A 19,995-nucleotide genomic window follows, 5' to 3' on the forward strand; every position below is an offset into this window, starting at 1 on the left:
ATCACGTGATGTCCGTACGACAACAAAAATGGTGGAACTGCAGAAAACTCTCAGCTTCGACGAGCACATTCTGCCGCATTTATTACGGGAAAGGGAAGAATACAGTGGAAGATTGGCTGAAGAAGGATACGGTATTTAAACTCTTTTTATATAAGAAGTATATAAACACCGAACCACAGTCAACAGCCTCCTAAACTGCACTTGATCGTTACTATTTCCAGCTGAATATTTTTCACACTATCTGTAGATGCAGAAGCCGTGAAGAAAGAGCTTCAAGTTCGTATAGTTGGACAGGAAAGAGATCATGCCATCATTTTATCATGGAACGACTCAGGGCAAAGTGGAACGGTAAGAGAAGACATCTCCCCCCACAATTTTCTTTACCCCTGGGGTGGATGAGTACTTCCTTAAATTTTGGATAAGTGTGTGCCACGAAGGGTCTTAAACCCTGACCCCATTTAACTATGAAGCAAATGAAATTTGATACCCAATTTTAGGCCCAAACCCGAAAACCCTATGCTAGATCCTGCGGCACATACCTTTATAACCCACATATAGGAGTACCCCCTTTGGGCCTCAACCACCCCTTTTCCTTCTTCTATCCACCAGGACAGGCGGTGAGAGAGGAGTAAAGAAGTGTAACCAAGAATTAAAAATAATGTGATTTGTATATAACTGATATCTTTGACATTGCTTGATAAGGGGGAGATTGGGGGGTACCCAATGTCGCAATACCGCAAAAAAAATTGGAAAATACTGAAATACTGTGTCGAAAATCGACGAAATACTGATACCGCATTTAGATCCCTTTGTAATCGGTAACACTTGCTTAAAGTACCATCCATCTAGCGTGTTTATTTATCTCAAGTATGTATGTACCATATGTCCTTGTATTTTGGTTATTTTGGTACACTGTAGCTTGATGGTGAAGTTATTCTCAACTTGTTTGCCATTTTTCACAAAAGGAAAACTGCATTTGTTTGCACTATGACAGATCATAGTAATCATAACCGTATGCCACACTTTGTTCACATCTCTGCATGTTTTTCATGGTCACGTTTAATTAAAATGGACTAAATGGCTTCCTGGCAAACTATGAGAACCTCACAGTTCTTGTTATGAGTTGCCCCAACAGCTATAAACTCTCACATATTTTACCTTGCATGCGTGAAAACAAACAAAACCTTGCACGTGTTGGGCTAGTACGAGTTTTCGTAATTAAATGTGGGGCTATCCTGAGGTAAATCTGTCAAGGGTCGTCAAGCTATCGCACATGCTGCATAACAAAGGAAACAAACTTACCAAACCCAAGCTCTATTAACTTCACAAGGCATTTTTTGCCTTTCGCAGCAGCACATCGAAAATTATTTTTCTTGCGATAATGTTTGCCCCCCTTGCCTTCTTCATAAAAAAAGCCACACGGTCAACAATGACCTCGTCAACATGTTGAGTAGCCTCAGCCATTGCGAGAAAACATGAGAAGAGAGTGCAAAGACCTCAAATTACCGGTTTACAGATCGAAAAGTCAATGGAAATGGTTCATTGTCATTGGATGCAAAAACAATCACATTGTGGATTAACTGTCAGAAATTGCGTAATCATTTACCATAATTTGTCTCAAAGACTTATCGACCATTATAGTTTACTTTATTTACCTTAGTTAATAACTTACTATGTTTTGTTTTGGAAAGTATATTATTAATCTGCATGAGACAGGAGAGTGCAAATGAATGGTACCGCAACACCGTGAAGGACCTTCTTTTAGCGAATACCGGATGTCAGCCAAAAAGATGAAAAACTGCACACCGCCAGGCTGGATGATACTGTGATACCCCATGTTAAGATTTAAATTACTGAAATACCGCATGGGAAAAAGCTCAATACTGCAATACCGTAACCCCCAATGTCCCCTTTCTTGATGTCCAGGAGCAAGAAAGCAACCTCTGTTTGTTTTTTTCAATCCCCTGAAGCCCTGGCTTGTGGTAGACAAACATTGTTACAGTGTATGCCAAGTGCACTGAAACACTTTCAAGTTTGTTTTCAAGATTGCAGATCACAAGACAAAGGCAACAACAATTCCCAATTGCACGAAGGATTCCCCATATTTTCGTTTTATTTTTTTTGCATATGCTTTATATTTTCAAAATACAAAAATTATTTACAACATGGTGTGACAGTCAAGTACACTTACAAACTACTTACAGAACAAAAACATAACATTCCAGTTCAGTTCTATTTAAAAATAAATGTTCCAGTATCATTATTTATAACACCTGCATAAGGAAATACAGATATCTACCCTTAAAACACTAAATAAATAATATGAACTCACTAGACTAGAGCGATGCCCTCGAAGGAGCATCTTCCTCATCTTGCTGTCAGGCCATAGAGGCTTCTTGTAATGAATTGTGGAGTGTGACATAATTAAAACAGTCATCCTAACTCAGCTTGATTTTCTTTCTTATTTTAAAGGCAGGACACAAAGTGACTTACTTTGGACTGTATGAGCCTTCCCAACACCATCTTAAAGTAGGTGTAATTCATTTTAGAAGGAAAAAATCTCAGTTAAAAACCAACCAAACTGGTTTGTTTAGGTAAAATATTTAGTGGCCATTTGGCATAAAAGTCTGATCACTGTACTGTTTTCTCATTTCATTTTTCTGAATTATTTTATCATGGAATTTTTTTGTCCAGCTCCTGTTTATTCATGACAAAGAGGTCGTGGTTAGCGGGGCATCAGTAAACCAAGAGAGAACTTTACTTGGTGAGTCAACTGGTCAGTTACTCTCACAATGTCTCTCTCCACAAAAAAAGTATAAATGGGTACTAGTTGGTAAATTGCTTTCAGGGTCAACCTGACACAATGCTGGGGAATAATGTGAAATGGGTGGGAGGCGCAGTGGCCTCATGGTTAGTGCACTCAACTCCAGATCGAGCAGTCTGGGTTCAAGCCCTGGCCAGGGACATTGTGTTGTGTTCTTGGGCAAGACACTTAACTCTCACAGTGCCTTTCTCCACCACAGTGTATAGTGTACAGCTGTGTAGTGGGCACTGGTAAATTTAATGCTGGGGGTAACCATGTAATAGACTAGCATCCCATCCAGGGGGGAGTAGTTCATACTCCTAGTAGCTTTATACTACTGAAACCAGAGATAAGTGCCAGCGCAATGGGCCACTTGGCTGGTATGCAGACTTTTTTCACTTGCAATGGACTAGCATCCCATTAAGAGGAAGTTGCAACCCAGCCACCTTGTGCTATAGATGAAGCTTTACTTTGAGTTGAAAATCAAGTTAGATGGACTAGTTTTGTTGGTCTACATCAAATAGTAGATTGTTTGTTTGCGATTTGGTTGTACTACTTCATGACATTAATTGACACTGGCATAGCTGTTAAAGTCTAGACATGTTCTCCACGTGTATTCCACCACTGTCAAATTGATAACAATTTTTGTTCCACCTTGCTTTAGCATTCACTGTCAGAGAGCGGTATTTTGGACGAGTAAACGACTCTTCCAGTTCTGATATTCCAGGTGATCTTGCCATTCAGAAATTATCTTGATATTAGCTTGTTACATCTCTCCTGGATATTACTTAATTAATTATGTTTAAAATGATATCTGCTTTGTTTTCTCTTTTCCATAGCCATCTATAAGTCATTTCTAGCTGAGATTCATCCACAGAATCGAATCTTTTCTCTTCACATCGAAAGACTCACTTTTCAAAGAGTGCAGGTGATTTAGAGGCAATTTACTTGTTCGTCAGATAATACAACAACTACATTGTAAAGAACTGACAGCCATTAGGGTGGACTGAGACTTGATATGTAATGGTACATGTATCTTGTGAATTGTAGTTTCTCTATGGAGAGTACCTTGGTTATGGGAGTGTGTCCAAAAAGGAGTCGCATATGCTGTTCTTACACCACAAAGAAGGTAACTCTTGATCTAAGTATCGATTAGCACTAATTAAGTCAAAGGTTGACCGGTGCAAACAACAAAGTTGTAGAGGACATGTGTCAAACTTGTAATAGAGTGTTGTAACCAAGTCTGTGGGAAATTTACTGCAAATTTACTTGCTGTGAAACTGTGACTTAACTGGTAATTGAATTAAATATTAAATATATTTCGATTGATTTTTATTTTTGTATTTCTAGCTATTGGCTTGTACCATATACCCATGGCCAGGTTTGACAAGAGAATGGTGGGTTGAGAATGTCTTTAATTAGTATTCTTGTGCATTTGATTTTAATTACTATCTGATTTATCGTGTGTACAGGGCACATTGCCAATTGACTGTAATTTGTTTAATATGTAGGTTATGAGTGGCCAACCTAGGACTCAACAAGTGGCAGATGAATTTCTATGGGCTCAATGGGACAGTTTAAATCAGCGGCTCTACTTAGTTTACACGAGGAACAAGGTAGACTGTGAAAATGCCATAATTATATGTTGGGGGGCGTAATAAAAACGTGGCGTCAATCTTTGGTTTCTTTATGTTTTCGTGCAGCCACAACACTTACCCAGCCCGAGGTCTGTATCGGAGAAATATTGGTCAAGTTCTGTTTTTGGTAGGTTTATGGATTGAGCTGTAGGCAGGATCCATAAACTTGCAAAACAAAAAAGGAAGGAGACCATTGTTCTCCAGTATGGACCAAACAAGCTGTTCAGTAGATTAATATGTAAAATAATCTATGACTCTTTTTGATCCACGGTTGAAATAATTGATACGTCTCTGTGAACGATTGCACAAAAGGTACTTTTTAAGGAAACCAAGCCGCATAGTTATTCTCCTTTTCATTACGGACTAGTTCAGTTATTAAATAAATCTATAATTTAATCTTCAAGATAGCAATCTATGAAAAAACTCTTTACCCCATGATTTGTACATGTAGTTGTGCAAACCCACCAATGGGTGAGTGGGTAACTCCAGTGAACTTTTAAATTGTTGTGCTTTTAGATTTCTGAAAGGCTAACACCCTTACCCTTTCGATTGTTTTTAAGAGCCTAAGTTGTGATGTTGATGAGGAACAAGATGTGCGGTCTGACCTGATGTTTGAAGCTTATCAGTTTAATGAAAGAAGCACTCATGTCAAAGTGGTATGTTGGAACCTGACCTGAACACTCTTATAAGACATGAAGCATTTTTTGCTCAGAAGCTTTCAGAGAACCATTAAATCAGAAGAAAAATTGAAACATCATCCAGTAAGTGAAAAACAACTTTGATTTAGCTGGTATCCATGGTATGGGGCTAGTGCACTTCAACTTTATAGGTCTGGGGTTTCGAAAAACTGCTGTTAGTAGTTGATTTTTAACAGTAAAACCATTTCCCTGATCCATGTACATTTTTTTTACTTGCCTTTACCCAACAGTTATCCTAGTTATGACTTTTTAAATGTATTTTTCAATTGTATTCTAATCTCTTTTGGCAGCTCAAATTCCCACTTCCTTTTCATGATGTGGACCTCTCTTCCCCGACAAGGTAATGCTTAATAGCCAAAAAAGAGAAAAATATCTAATATTAATTTAAGATATTAAACAATGTATGATGCTTTCTAAACCTTTGTTAAATTTATTGATTCAATTTATCAAAAATTAATGAAAATATTTATTACATATTTTTGTAGTTACCCTGAGTACCTTGATGTTGCCTTAGCTCAGACTGTCTCAGGTGCATTTCTCTCTCTTACATTTTTATTCAGAATTAGTGTGTTTGCTTACTATAATAATTATATTCAAGCTTAAGAACATGTACATGTGAGAAACAAATTATTTTACAGACCTGATTTCGCATTTTTGAGACATTTTTAATTTATGATTTTTCCTACTTCAGCATATTAGCTGTTGAGAGCTTGTGAGCATACTATGGGAAAACATCCTAGACAGTGCTGGTTGTAATTTAATCGGTGATGTACATGTAACAAGCAAACAAATCAAGCAAACCTTTTTCATGCTCCCAGCACTTGACAAGTAAAGACATGGACTCAGCTTTGTGACATTTGTAACATTACTTAATTTAGGGGTGGTGAATGATAAATGCGAGACTTTGCAAGAAGCTGAGTCTAGCATTTTTCTTTGCAAGCCTGGGAGATTGCGTGTTTTCAGTGGCGAGTTCAAGACATTCAGACTCTAGCTGTTCAGACGTCTTTTCTAAAAGCAAACAAACAAACCAGGACAGTGAGAAAGAAAATTTGACTGTGAGGCGCATGTTACTGCTAAAAAACAAGATTGTGAGACCTTTGAAATTCAATAAAATATTTACGAGACCAAGGTTTTTGAAGAACCATTTGCCACCCCTTAATTTCAATGTAATGACTGAAGTAACTTTTTGAAGTGATTCCTACAGTGTACAACCTGAAAGTTGAAAACTTGTTTTGCTTCTACACTTACGGTAGGAAACAATAACTCAGCAGTTTTTTTTGCCATTTTAGAGAAGCATGTCAACATTCAAGTTGTGACTTTACCTGGGAAAGGTAAATAAATCCAATAAATACACAGTACTGGTACAATAGAAACTCATTTTGGGAAGTGTCTGTTGTGGCGAATTTGTCAATTGACATGAAAAATACAATGTGTACCAGTATGTTGATTGCTTTATCTCATATTAGCCACTTAATTTAAATTAATCTGTTTTGATGTTGCTAGTGAATATAGGAAAGATCATAATTGAACTGCGGAGAAAGATATAAACTTTAAGACATGATTGATCATTGCAAGACATTATATACACTATTTAAGCAGTTGTGAAATTGAAGGTTGAAAAAAATACAGGCTTGAATGGGATTCAAACCCATGACCTCTGCAATACTGGTGCAGTGCTCTCACAACTGAGCTATCAAGCCTGAATTAGGAGCTGTCACATTGTGAGTGCGTAATATACCCGTAGATTGTGAAGAATGGAAGTGAATATATGAAAGATCACATATTTGAACTGTGGAGAAAGATATAAAGACATGATTGCATGATCATCACAGTACGTTATATATTACTCAACTTTTAAAGCAGTTGTGAAATTAAAGCTTGAAAAAAATTCAGGTTTGAATGGGATTTGAACTCATGACCTCTGCGATACCCATACAACACTCTATCAATTGAGCTGCCGAGCCAAATTAAAGAGCTGGTCACATTGCAAGTTCGTAATATATATTTTGTGAGTTCGTAATATAATATTCATAATAGATGGCGAAGATACAACTGAAAAATGAAAGATCATATATTTGAACTGCGGAGAAAGATATGAAGACATAATTGCTCTAATTTTACAACTACTTTTAAACTGCAATGATCAATTAATCTTGTCTTCTGTTTTGATGTTATTATGTATATTTATTTTAAGGTTCCTTTTACATCTGTCTGCAACATCCAATAGCTGCAGATGAAACAAAGGTATTTTTAACTTGTTTGTGTAGTTAGGTTGAACTGTATATTTAGCTAGTTAGTACTGATCAATACAGATTCTTAGTTGTACTCTGTTAATTTACCATTATTTTTCCATTCTTTTATTTTTTCTTGCTTTGCACTGTAATTTTAGAATATCTTATTGACAAAAGTTATATCTTCTATTCTTCATAATTTTCCTGAATACAGCACTGTATCCAGGCATTTTGCGTGTATACCATGCCTTATAATACAATATATAGATTGAGGCCAGCCTAAAAGCGTAGCTCCTGGGCCAGGTTGTTCAGAGCCCGATTAAGCTAACCCAGGAAAACGTAGAATTTTGATTTCATGTAACTTTGCAGTGAGATTTTCTGTATATTGTTTGGTCTTCTGTTTTGAGTTTTAATAATCACCATATACACAAAAAAAAGTAGCAAAAAACATTTGTATAGAAGGAAAAGTTATAATTTGGTTAACTTTTAATCCTCGATTAGCGTTAAGCGGCTTCTGAACAATGCTGCCCCATTTTCAACAAGTTTAGCTGACATAAGCCCACGATCCAATCGAAAACCAGCACTTGGTCAGTGGTCAACTTCAAAAAACACGTGACCTCGATGAGCTGCAAACTTGACACGCGATATGGTCACGTGATACTGGTCAGCGGATACCTTGTTTTGACAGGTGTCAATTGATCATAACATGGATGTCCAATATCAAAGAAGTACACGGTAAACCAAAGCTGTATGTCTCTGTCAACCTATTATTTGGAGTATGGCTGCCATGTTGTCGTGCGTACGTGCCCACAAAACAATACCGCTAGCCATGATAACCATAAGAATATCAACTCATGGGTTTTCTTTTTTTTCCTATATGAGTATGGGGCTCCGCTTGGCGGCCCTTTGGGCTGCTGGAGCTCTGCTATAATGATAAATTTGATTTCACTTGCATGTATTTCAGGATTTAACTCTTGTGTTGTGCTAACCAAGTGAACATGGCAAATGAGGTTTATTTTTTTTAAAAAAATATTGTTCTCAATGTATTTTCAATTTGGTGGGTTTTTGTTCATGGAAAAAAAAAAGTTTTTTTTTTTCAAATCAGAGTTCATCAGGAGAATCTGCAAAGCTCTCCACTCAGTTGGAATATTCTGTGTATGTCCTACATCATGGTAAGTTTTACATCCATGTGCTGGGCCAGTTAAATGTTAACATTTTTCTGGCAGGGAGTTATGGTGGTTTCATTCCTAGGTGACTCGTGCATGGGCACACTGGTCTCATGGTTAGTGCACTTGACTCCAGATCGAGCAGTCCGGGTTCGAGCCCTGGCCAGGTTCATTGTTTTGTGTTCTTGGGCAAGACACTTAACTCTCACAGTGGCTCTCTCCGCCCAGGTGTATCAATGGTACTGGCAAATTTAATGCTGGGGGTAACCCTTCGATGGACTAGCATCCCATCCAGGATGGACTAGAAATACTCTAAGTCACTTCATGTTACAGAAACTGGGATAAGCTCTGTCCTGATGGGCCACTTGGCTCATATGCAGACTTTTCCTTTCCCCCATTCATAGGTGAAAGGTTTTGGACTTGTTTTGTTCCATGATCCATGACTCACAGAGAGTACTGGGCAATCACAATAAATGAATTAAACCCTGGTGTGTATCACAGAAATGTCGAGAAAATGATAATTCAGAGTTTTAAAAAAGGTTTCGTTGACAGAAGGCAGCCTTCTCTTGCATTACTATGGTTCCTCCACATTACCATGGAGCAGAAATATTTCTTCATCTTTACACATGCTTATAAATTTATAACAGTTTTTTAACAGCTCTCCTTAAATGCAGTTTTATTACACTTTCTTTGTTTACATTTTAGCAAAACTAACAAATAATCCCACAATGAAATTTGCTTAGTTTGCTTTTTTTTCTTGACAACAAAATCAACTTGAATATTTATTACAAATTAAATGGAAAAATGAAACACGTAATAGGTACACTGTAACAAGAGCTTTTCAATGCTGTTGGTTTTTACATTTTTCAGGTTTGATTGTCATTGTTCTCATAAGGTGTGTTTTTTACCTTTAAAGGATTTTTAATGAACTGTGTATTGCCAACTGTGAGACCGTCAAAAGATCTACAAAATTATCGCCTTTTTTTTTCATCTCTCAGTAAGTATTCCACTTGAGAATTTTTTTTCCTTTATGAATATTATTGTAGACTGTTATAAACCAAGAAGTTTTAAATGGACCTTTAGTAAGCATCAGCTTTTGGAACACAGGGAAATTAAGCCCAGTGGTGGTAACTCTCTAAAACGGACAGGGGTGCTCGTCGGAAATTTTTTGAAAGCACCCGTAGGATGTACCAAGATCCTGTTTTGTAGACGTGTCTTGAATATTTTTTTACCCCTAAGAGGTACCAATTCTAAAACAACACATTAACTGACGCTTTCATAATTTTTAATAGCGATAAAGACGATAACATTGAATACCTTCTACTCGCAAAGTTGAGTGTCAATATCTCCAGTCATATTTGTTTCGGCTCAGTACCCTTAAAGCTACGTGAAAGCTTCCGCTGACGCGGCTGTGGACCCTTTGAGGCTGAACTCACCAAGAGGTACCAAAAACGCCTTTTTTACCCATAAAAGGTACGACGAACACTCCTGTGCGTGGGAGGCCCCCCAGCTTACTAAGATGCCGAGAAGTTGTATTTCATCTGTCATTTTCTGAATATTACTTTCTGCTTGTGTCTGGAGGGTTCTAAAGCAATTAATGTTGAGCTTACTTGTTTCTTCTTGTCTTATCTCTCTTAAATCTTTTAATAATTTATCGTGTTGTTCACTCTAGGAATTCAACTTAAAAGCTTAAGTTAAACTTACGCTTTATTTTTGAATTCTTCACAGATGACTACTTGATGGTGTTTTTACCTGGGTGTTTTCTGCATTTGTTAAACTGTAGCACGGAACTTGAGCCATGTCATCATATTATCTTGCAAGGTAATTATTGAGATTTGTAAACACCCTATTGTCTTTATTGTTCACCACTAAATCTTCTTCTGTGCGCCAGTTCAAATATCATATGAATTATTTTCAACTTTTTTAGATAAAGAGCGTGAAAGCCAAATGTAAAATTTGTAAAAGAAAAAGTCACTTTATGCAGATCAGTCAATCTTTACAGAAAAAAATTGACGAATGAGTACTATCCATCCGGTATTTTCCTTGGGCAGGCACTACGGGTAGATAGTGTCTCTCCGCTGATGAACACTATCGCGTCACGTGATCAATTTAAACCAATAAGAATCGGAGAGAATTTAGTGGTGAACTATACCAAACAATTAGATTGTGAGCTCGAGATTTCTATCGCGCCGGAGTCAACTATCGCGCGATGGAAATCGAGACCGCATAATCCTATTGTTTCAGTATAAATCTATAGTCGTTTAAAACTTAATCTAAATCCTCTTCACAGACTCTCCAAAAACGCCAAGAAGCGGTCGTCATTTTGTTAACAAGGGCACACTGCTTCGCTACTCACTATCTTTCACAGAATAGATGGTGAGTAGCGTAGCCAATCAGAGAACGGCGTTCGTGATAGAACGCTAGTAGATTTATAGTAATGATCTATAGTAGGTGGCTACTCAGCCAATGAGATTGCAAGTTTGCGAGTGACCAGTGCATCATTACACAAATGTCGTACCTTTCCTCCTGAATCTGAGTGATGCAGTTTAAATTGTGTTTTGTCGTTGTTGTTGTCAGGTGATGCTGTTCCAAAGTTTTCTTCACACGATTCCGGTCCAGATGAGCCACGACTGCTGTTGTATTTGAATAGGGAACTCTCTACATCTGTACAAACAGGTCAGCATGGCATGAAACAGAACTCCCACAAAATCGCCAAAAACGCGGAAACTAGACGTCGCGTGAATGTCATGTGGTAATTTTTTACTGAAGTAACTGTTGAAAAATGCGAGAAATCAGGGAACTGCAGAAGACGTGTTAAACCTCGTTCCCAGGGTTCTGTCCTTCCTGTTCCGTGGAAACGAGGTTAAGTTGTGTGATGTTGTTGAAAATCGCGGAAAAACATGTCACTGGTAACATGTAACCTATGGTTAGTGCCGGGCAAGTTAAATTAAAAGAAAGGGGCAAGGAAAATGACGTAAACCTTCATACTCCCGAAAAGTAAGAATTCAGTTGCTGAAAACTGCGTCTTTTACTGTCAACGTGACGTGCTATTTTGATCTCATTTTTTCCTTCATTAGGTACTTATATCTTTGACAGCACGTCTGGTAATGCCTTTAAATACAACTTTGATAAGGCAGTACTGGCGGATCTTTTCGCAAGGTATGTCCTCAGCACCTAACGCCTCTCTTTAGACCGGTCTCATTTCAGTGGGGCGGTCAGTGTTAAATACAAACTGCGGACCGGAGACCGTAGACTGCGAACCGGAGGTAAAATGCAGACTGCAGACCAGGGGTAAATGCAGACTGCAGACTTTTTAACTAAATCGTGTTAACATTTCCATCCTTGAGAGCTAACCGTAAACAGGCTAATCGGAGCGTTATTTTGGCTAACCTGAGTGATATTCAGGCTTACCGGAGTGATATTCAGGTAACCGGAGTGCAGACTTGCACTACGATTAGCCTGAATAAATCCATATACTTAAAAAGTCTGCAGTCTGCAGTCTGCATTTTACCCTCAGTCTGCATTTTACCCTCAGCCTGCATTTTACCCCCGGTCTGCAATCTGCAATCTGCAGTCCACAGTCTGCATGTTACCCTCAGTCTGCATTTTACCCCCGATCTGCAGTCTGCAATCTGCAGTCCACAGTCTGCATTTTACCCCCGGTCCGCAGTCTGCAGTCCACAGTCTTCATTTTACGCTGACCGCTGGGCGGGGCTTTTTTGCGGTTAGAACTTTGATTGACTTTGACAGTTTGCTGCTACTTTTAAAAATCAGACGGCAGACAAAAAACACCCATTGTTACCATTCGGGTTTGCCGTTTATTTCCAGCACATTTAATTGCTCTCTCCTGCGGAACCATAACATCCCGCCTCGAGTAATTTTAATGTTCAAGCTTTCTGAATCGCATTGTAAGACAAAATTTCTGCAGATCTAATGATAACATGAGTAACAAATAATCAGAATTCCAAGTAACAACTGCTCCCGAGTGCGGGGAATCACCATGATGCGGATTTTAACATCCTGATTGCTAACAGTTCACTTAATAAAAACAAAAAGACCCTTACTATTTTTTAAAGTACAAATTGGAACAAACTCTTTGTAACGTTTTGTGTTGTTCTATTTTTTGTTTGTTTTTACTCCTAGGACCCATATGCCGAGTACTCGGCTGGCCATACTTCACTTGGCTGTTATTCACTTGAGGGATTCCAATTTAATCAAAAAGGTGACGTTACTATCTACAGCTTTCAGAGCCAAGCTTGAAAATTCCAAAATAAACATTGAAATTTTTCTTTCACTGCTGTTTTGTTCTTAGATCTTTGAGCACCTAAGCCATGATCCGGCGAGCCCGGAGTGTTTAGATATTCTGCGGGAGTATCTTGTTGGTAAGGGAGACAAGCTTTGCTTCATAGAGTTCTCAAATACTTTAAAGTGCACCTAACCCCAAAAATTTTTCTTCGCTAGAACGAATCTACTTATTATTTGAAATAGTTCTGCGAAAAAAATTTTGGATTCCGTTAAATCCTCGATTTTCTGTGCCACGACGAAATCTCGAAAATAGCTCCAAAACACCGCCATTTTGTTTCACGACCGAGTTTGAGGAGAATGGGTCCAGCGGCTCTTGTGACGTCTACCCAGGAAGGTTGGATATCTCATTTCCTCTAATCTCCTTCAGGATGGTGCAATACACATTCGAAAAGTGCGCAGAAACGCCTTCCAGAGGTGCTATCGGCTGTTGCAGCAATATTCCAGATTTAAAGAAAGGTATACTGTACAATTTACTGGCGATGATCAGCTAATGGTGCAATAAAGACGTAAACGATGGTTGATTTTGTCGAACCGAAACAAGCGAACTGAATCTGTGAGAACCATTGAAGAACTCTCACTGGAATTTGTTCCGCAGACTTTCGAACGCTGTTTTCATAAATTTTCTGCTTAAAGCTAACCAGCAATTTGTAGAAATACCACCGACAACCTATATCTTCCAATCCCGCAGTATTTATAACATAACCGGCAAAGTTGTGTGATCCGGTCATGATCAAGAAGCGTTATACTGATACGTAAATAGATCGCAACTGTACGCCGCTAACCAACACTTATTTCTCTTTCGATTTAGATGAAAGTCGCAGATTAATCCTCTAGAATTACATGATAACAAAATTGTTAGACTCACAGAGTTTTTCGAAGGTTTGGAAATCAGCAGTGTGACAAAGATTCTGTGCAATAGCGTCGAAAATATGACCGCGTAACATTATCTGCGGACCGCTTAGGGAACACATCCTTTTCGCTTATCCGACGAGTTTCACTGCAAACTTTGAGAACAATTTACATTGGTTATTTGGAGTTACGACTTAAAACGTGTGACAATGTGAAATCGGTAATTGTATGAAATGTTTCCTTCCGCCTTGCTTCCCGCAGCTTCAAAAATACAGGTCCAAACAATACGATTTTCAATCGATCGAAGCCAATGTTTTGGAGGTCATCAAGTCTCGAAAACTGCAACACGTACGTCGCTCTTATAAACATGAGGCATTCAACTGAAAGTAAAACACAAACTAGATTTAACAGAACCTTGACAAAATACATTCTCGGTAAGGACAAATGTAAACGGGCTATAAACACGCGGGGGAATCTTATGTTTAGTTGACGAAATTACCATCCAAAGCAGTCCTTGAGTTTTCTTTCCTGCTGTTCGTTTGCCTGCTCCTCCACTTCGTATCTAGCTTTCCATTCCTAATATACAAGCAGCTCGTCCGCAAAGACGTCTTCCCCGTCGTCGCTTGAAATATTGCAAATTGCTCTCAAAGCTCTAAGTAGTGAGTTCACAGTTGTCGAACGTGCTCGATCGAAGTTTATTTCGGAGCCTTCCGAATCGAAACTTAACTCTGACTCCAGTGACGAAAAAGAAATGATTCTGAGACAAAACTTGGACGTTTTAGTCCCAAAATACATCGGAACGATTAGTTTTGCATTCTATTTTCTCGAGCAAATACAGTGAGTTGACTGAGGCGCTATTGTGTTTGGTTCCTGGGTAGACGTCATCAGGTACCGCCGCCCCAGACTCCCTAAAACGCGGTCGTGAAACACGTAATCGCGACTTTGAAAGGGCATAGAAAATCGAGGATTCAACCAAATTCAAAAATTTCTTCGCCCAAATGCTTCAAATAAAGTCTAGATTTGTTTTAGCGAAAAAAAAATTTGGGGGCTAGGTGCACTTTAAAATTCTATGCTTGTATGGCTTTCAGACGCCGGAGGAATTTGAAAGTGGAGGTCTCACTCTGAATACGCATCAAACTTGTTTTCCGTCCACGCTACGCCGGAGGAATTTTGGATTTGTGTTTGAGGAAAACTCGGTCATGGAAATCACGTGATTATCGTGATGCTGTCGTTTACGAAAAGCTTCGTTTCAAATTTTTTTCTGTCCACACGAAAACGCAAAGCCGGCGTTTTCAATTTCCTCCGGTTCAAAGAGCGTTTTCGAAAAGCTTCGTTTTCGTGACGGATTAGGGTGGACGGTAGGCCTAACCGTAGAAATAAAGCTGCGTTTTCAAATTTCTCCGGCGTAGTGTGGACGGGGCGTGAGTAACTGCTCAAAGACGGGCTGCTTGTTCTCAGGGTTAGAGTCAGGGTTAGATCATTACACGCTGATCACATTTGATATTCTCACTAGGAGCAACTTACGGAACGTTTCGTAGAGAACTGGAGAGAGAAGCGATCACTTTGATTCCATTTACCTGTGTTGACACGTTCAGAGGACATCTAGAGAAGGTAAGAATTACACTCCAGCTAAAACTGTCGTGTTACGTAAATACCATCTCGGGCAACCGAAGAACTTCTGATTTTTAGCTATTGTGCAATTCAGAGTTAGTCCACTGTGAGTGATTTCTTTTTTTGTTTTAGGACATCAACCGAAAAAGAATCGCCAAGATTTCTTGTTCGTTTGCGAGAGACATCCCCATTGAATTTAAGAATGTCAGGGTTAGTAACTTGCTGTAAGCTGTTAATGATGAAATTGTGCATGTTTCTTCTTATATCAAGTGGAATAGAAACTAATTGAGCCAGGAAAGCCTTAGAAACGAAGGTAGAAAGATGTAAATAGCTTGAAGGCGGCCTTCGACATACTGACATACGTCTTAGCAATGAGGGAAAAATTCGTGTCCCGAGCAGGATTCGAACCTGCGTGTCTCCACGTACCAGTCAGGCGTGATATCCACTACACCATCGGGGTAACCAGACTGGATATGTGGTAACCAAGAGATTATCAAGGTACTCACCTTGATAATCTCTTGGTGGCAACTTGTTGATGTGAGTAGATAGAATGGGCCAATCTCCGACAATCGGGGTTACGGCACTCGAAGGAAAAATGTCCCTTGGACTGGATCCAAACGTGAGCCTACTGACAGGCTCATTATTTGCGATAAAGGCATTAACTTCTCCTTGGTTCAATAATTTTTTCCATTGTTTCTCAGAGTAAGATGAAACAAGTAGACTTCTGGACGACTTTACTTCGAAACACAAAAAGGCTTCCCCCAAGGTCAGCAGCACTCAATTCTTTTGCCATATGCCCGCAGATTACACTGTGTTTTCTTACGCTCTGCTCTCGACATACACATTGTCCTTGCTTTGTTTCTAGATTTAGACTTACGCCACTTTCTGTCATAATCCATGTTATCAGACACGCGTTTAACAGCAGCCTGCGAATACAGTTGCTTCTCTTCACCCTCTCCCGCTAAAAGTCAAACCGGCCGGGAGCAATGCGGCTGAAGTCACATGCTAGGCCAAGACTTGTTGTTGATTTTTTGTTTATTTACATTGTCTGTTGCTATAGGTTTAAGCTAAAGGCTCCTAATACGAATTTTTACGAGGAAGATCGTGACAGCGAAGAGGAGGTAATGGGCTGTCTTTTGAACGTCTTGTATCATTTTGTCTTGAATTGTTATAATTTTTGTTTTTCTAAACCTAGTCTTGCAATAGATATTGGCCGAAAGAGTTTACAGTTAGTGCGCTTCTCGACCGAGTCAGTGGTTAGGGAGTCTGGGGTCTGCTTTCGGAGGTACGTTACTTAGTAACATGGCGTGTTGTCATCGTGACGTGCTGGCGCGAGTGATCGTGCTTTTCCCTGATTGGACAAAAGGGACCGGAAAGACTCGGATGTTTTCGCGAGATTCCTTGAGGGAATATCTTGTTGCTCTTTAGAGTCAAATATATAAACCACTTTTACTTGTTAAAAGATGTTTATCTTCTTTGCAGCCGGAGGTTGCAGCACACCCTGGACTGATGCAGTCGCTACGAAGACGACTTTCCGTCTCCTCCAGGTAATGCTATGTTTAAAGGAGCTACGTCACGGTTTGCGCATCTTGAAAAGTTTAGCCTAAATTTTTTAAGTTCGTCGTTTGTAGTCCGTGTTCATCTTCTCCGTCCTCAACCATCCTTGTTCCGTTCTGGGTTAGTATTATCTCTCTAGTGTTTTTCTACCTTAGTAAACTACTATTTTCAGGTTTCCTTCATTTCAAAGGTAATTTTGAACGTGGGCAGAATAGGCCAAAATAACCCAAAACACTGTGACTGAGCTCCTTTAAATGTTTAGTGTTTGTTGATTATTGAACAGTTGACACTCATGGTTGGTTCTGAGGGAAACGGCTCAGTTTGTTTCTCGAGAATCTCAATGTTTTCTGAGGCAGACTCTCACTGTAACTATGTTGTTGTTTTTTTTCTTGCAGAAGATTTTCAGGTAGCATTGAATCATTGACGTCTCAAGGAAGCAATAGTAAGTAAAGAATTTGTCCTGTCAGCGTCGGCGTCGGCGTCGGCGTCGGCGTCGTCGTCATGTTTCCCACACCACAAATACAATAACAACAAAACATTTTGATAGGGCGAGTACACCTCCAGAATAGAGGGCCGTTATCGGTGGTCTGAGTATCCCTCATCCCGTTAATTTTTGTCCTGAATATCCTGTATCCTGTTATTTCCAATTGCGAAAGTTGATGATTTTCCCATTCGATATCCAGTTTTATTAAAAATTGGATCATTGGATAATGCAATTCGAGAGTTTTCATTGGCTTAGCCATCATGGTATATGAGCCATTATACTATGCTGTACAAATATGGTAAGCGTACGCGTGAATTTTCGTGGCGTTTTTATTTTTTTCAGTCTAGTTTTCTATCATTTTGGGGCGTTTTTAATAAAACAATTATTCCACTCGCGCTTGTTGGTTATGAGATGATTATAGCCCACTCGGCGCGACGCGCCTCGTTGGCTATGTACCATCTCATATCTAACTAGTCCTCGTGGAATAATTGTTGAACATCCCATTAAACCCCCCCCCCCCCCCCTTATCTTGCATCCCGCCAATGTTTTACGGAAATATCCCGTTACCGAAAACTCGTAATGGAGCCTCGTACATTTCTTTGTGACACCTGGCAAGCTGGTGATATATCGATACATACCGCGCGTAAAAGTGTTGTCGACGTTTTGGGGGTTACGATTAGTTACTTCTGTTTTAAAATATTGCAACAAATTCTTTTCCAGAAAGTAGAGATTTCTTGGATTCCACTGACGAACAAAGATCTGTGGCTGAGGTCAAAAAACAAAACATGGTAACACTAATACCTTTATTTCTGCGTCGTTGTTCAGTGCCAGAAATTAAAATTCCTTGCGTTGATAGTTTTAGACGAAAATCAAAATTGAGCTCTACGGACCGCAGAAGGTCAGGGTATTTATGCAGCTCTTATTTTACATTGCAGACTATCGACCGACTGGCATCTCATCTACAGAACCACTTGCCGCGAGAAGCTAGAGTGAAAATACAAAATATTGCCATTGAATATGTCAAGTGTCAGGTTGGTGTTGTTGGTATTATCAGAGGCAGCGTGCACACAACGCCGGAGGAATTTTAAAAACGCAGCTTTATTTGTACGGCGGTTAGGCCTACCGTCCACACTAATCCGCCACGTAAACGGAGCTTTTCGAAAACGCTCTTCAAACCGGAGGAATTTGAAAACGCCGGCTTTTCGTTTTTGGGTGGACGGAAAACATTTTGAAAACGGAGCTTTTCGAAAACGACGGCCTCACGATAATCGTGTGATTTCCCTGCCTGAGTTTTCCTCAAACACAAATAAAAAATGAACGGTGATTGTTGCGTTTTTAAATTCCTCCAGCGTAGTTTGGACGGAAAACATTTGATGCGTTTTCAGGGTGAAACCTCCGTTTTAGAATTCCTCGGGGGTAGTGTGCAGGGGGCCAGAGTAATTAACAAAAGGATCAGCTAATGTCGTGCCACTGTATACGTGTATCTGTAAAATTAAAAACATTTCCTCAGCCGGAGGAAAATTGTGAAAATCAGCGTACAAAGAAAGCGAGACAATTTTGAAAAATTTCAAGACCACAGATGGAAATTTTTTGAAAAGGTTGAACCTGCAAAACTGATATCTGGTAGACCAAGAGTAACAAAGTTGGTTTGCAATAGCCACGGGAAAAGATTTTTCTTATTTGCCACAAAAATGCATCTTTACGATACCTATGATATGCTATTTTTCTAATTTCAGTTGGTAGCTTGTAACTAAAGAAGAAAGCTGACTTTGCCATTGCACTTCTTGAGGATTTACAGCGCGTTTGCTCGTTCGTTCGCTCGCTCCTCCTTTGCTTTTCCGTTTGTTCGTTCGTTCGATCGGTCGTTCGGTCGGGTGATCGTTCGTTCGTTCGTTCGTTAATTTGATTGTCTCTTTCTCGGCAGGCTCGCCAGTCCGAACAGCTGTTACGCCTGTTTAAACAAGCGTTGGAGTTGACCGATAACCCGTTCACTTTACCGCTGTAAGTTTCACATCTCGGTCTGTAAAAATTGACCTTTCACTTTACAAAAGGCAATGACTGCAGTTGAATATTGACTTCACACCTTGCTAATGTGTTGTAGGACATTGCGAGGCACGATGCGCGAAGTTGTATTTTTCCAGTTGGTGGAGAGATATTGTACAGCGGTTACTGAGCTTAGCTTCCCTCTTCCTTCTGGTAAGTTCCTCTGGGAGAGAGGTTTTAAAGAAATCTTTTTTCTTCTTACACATGGTAAACGAGCCAGCTCGATGCCTGCCATTCAGATCTAATTAAAGTTTACAAGTTTGTTGTTTGTAAGGTATTAGGGAAATATTTGTTCATGTACCCTCATTTTGTTTTCTGCAGGTTTTCGGACATTTATGACATCCCTGGGTTTTCGCTGCCTGGACAGAAGGTGCAAATTCGTGATTTCGACTCATCACTATGAACTCTGAATTTTGTTCTTTTTGCAAATAACTATTGATAATGGCATCATTGTTTTTTTTTTCCCTCGTAGAATGTTTTTACAGTATGTGGATAATGAAGTCTTATATTTGAAGAAGGGTTTTATATCTCAGCTTGTTGAAGGTATGGGAATTCTGTTTACAATATCAATACAAAAGACAGGGGATAAAAATACAGAACGAGGGAACATT

The 19,995-nt window shown here is 39.3% G+C and overlaps 1 protein-coding gene and 1 non-coding gene across 4 annotated transcripts in view; one reads left to right on the plus strand and one right to left on the minus strand.

The window, feature by feature from the left end:
- Nucleotides 1–16: 16 nt before the first annotated feature.
- The window catches only part of LOC145496482 (protein pigeon-like), a 26,463-nt gene continuing 6,484 nt past the window's right edge, over nucleotides 17–19,995 (plus strand). For all 3 annotated transcript variants that reach the window (XM_081476162.1, XM_081476163.1, XM_081476164.1), the window contains exons 1-33: nucleotides 17–131; nucleotides 248–348; nucleotides 2,473–2,529; nucleotides 2,695–2,764; nucleotides 3,468–3,530; nucleotides 3,643–3,731; nucleotides 3,854–3,932; nucleotides 4,154–4,200; nucleotides 4,315–4,419; nucleotides 5,001–5,096; nucleotides 5,429–5,478; nucleotides 5,624–5,667; nucleotides 6,428–6,469; nucleotides 7,333–7,382; nucleotides 8,475–8,541; nucleotides 9,452–9,532; nucleotides 10,264–10,356; nucleotides 11,113–11,211; nucleotides 11,613–11,694; nucleotides 12,679–12,757; nucleotides 12,848–12,917; nucleotides 15,203–15,300; nucleotides 15,433–15,510; nucleotides 16,002–16,066; nucleotides 16,361–16,421; nucleotides 16,783–16,847; nucleotides 17,253–17,299; nucleotides 18,062–18,129; nucleotides 18,277–18,372; nucleotides 19,266–19,342; nucleotides 19,443–19,537; nucleotides 19,706–19,754; nucleotides 19,857–19,927. In XM_081476162.1, the coding sequence (XP_081332288.1) occupies nucleotides 29–131; nucleotides 248–348; nucleotides 2,473–2,529; nucleotides 2,695–2,764; nucleotides 3,468–3,530; nucleotides 3,643–3,731; nucleotides 3,854–3,932; nucleotides 4,154–4,200; nucleotides 4,315–4,419; nucleotides 5,001–5,096; nucleotides 5,429–5,478; nucleotides 5,624–5,667; nucleotides 6,428–6,469; nucleotides 7,333–7,382; nucleotides 8,475–8,541; nucleotides 9,452–9,532; nucleotides 10,264–10,356; nucleotides 11,113–11,211; nucleotides 11,613–11,694; nucleotides 12,679–12,757; nucleotides 12,848–12,917; nucleotides 15,203–15,300; nucleotides 15,433–15,510; nucleotides 16,002–16,066; nucleotides 16,361–16,421; nucleotides 16,783–16,847; nucleotides 17,253–17,299; nucleotides 18,062–18,129; nucleotides 18,277–18,372; nucleotides 19,266–19,342; nucleotides 19,443–19,537; nucleotides 19,706–19,754; nucleotides 19,857–19,927 (2,437 nt within the window). In that variant the 5' untranslated portion in view covers nucleotides 17–28. The remainder of the gene's footprint in view (nucleotides 132–247; nucleotides 349–2,472; nucleotides 2,530–2,694; nucleotides 2,765–3,467; nucleotides 3,531–3,642; nucleotides 3,732–3,853; nucleotides 3,933–4,153; nucleotides 4,201–4,314; nucleotides 4,420–5,000; nucleotides 5,097–5,428; nucleotides 5,479–5,623; nucleotides 5,668–6,427; nucleotides 6,470–7,332; nucleotides 7,383–8,474; nucleotides 8,542–9,451; nucleotides 9,533–10,263; nucleotides 10,357–11,112; nucleotides 11,212–11,612; nucleotides 11,695–12,678; nucleotides 12,758–12,847; nucleotides 12,918–15,202; nucleotides 15,301–15,432; nucleotides 15,511–16,001; nucleotides 16,067–16,360; nucleotides 16,422–16,782; nucleotides 16,848–17,252; nucleotides 17,300–18,061; nucleotides 18,130–18,276; nucleotides 18,373–19,265; nucleotides 19,343–19,442; nucleotides 19,538–19,705; nucleotides 19,755–19,856; nucleotides 19,928–19,995) is intronic.
- On the minus strand, nucleotides 6,766–6,838 carry Trnat-agu (transfer RNA threonine (anticodon AGU)). The gene has a single exon. It is a non-coding gene; the product is annotated as a tRNA-Thr (tRNA).

This window comes from Orbicella franksi, chromosome 9, assembly GCF_964199315.1.
Source record: "Orbicella franksi chromosome 9, jaOrbFran1.1, whole genome shotgun sequence".
Taxonomy (NCBI): domain Eukaryota; kingdom Metazoa; phylum Cnidaria; class Anthozoa; order Scleractinia; family Merulinidae; genus Orbicella; species Orbicella franksi.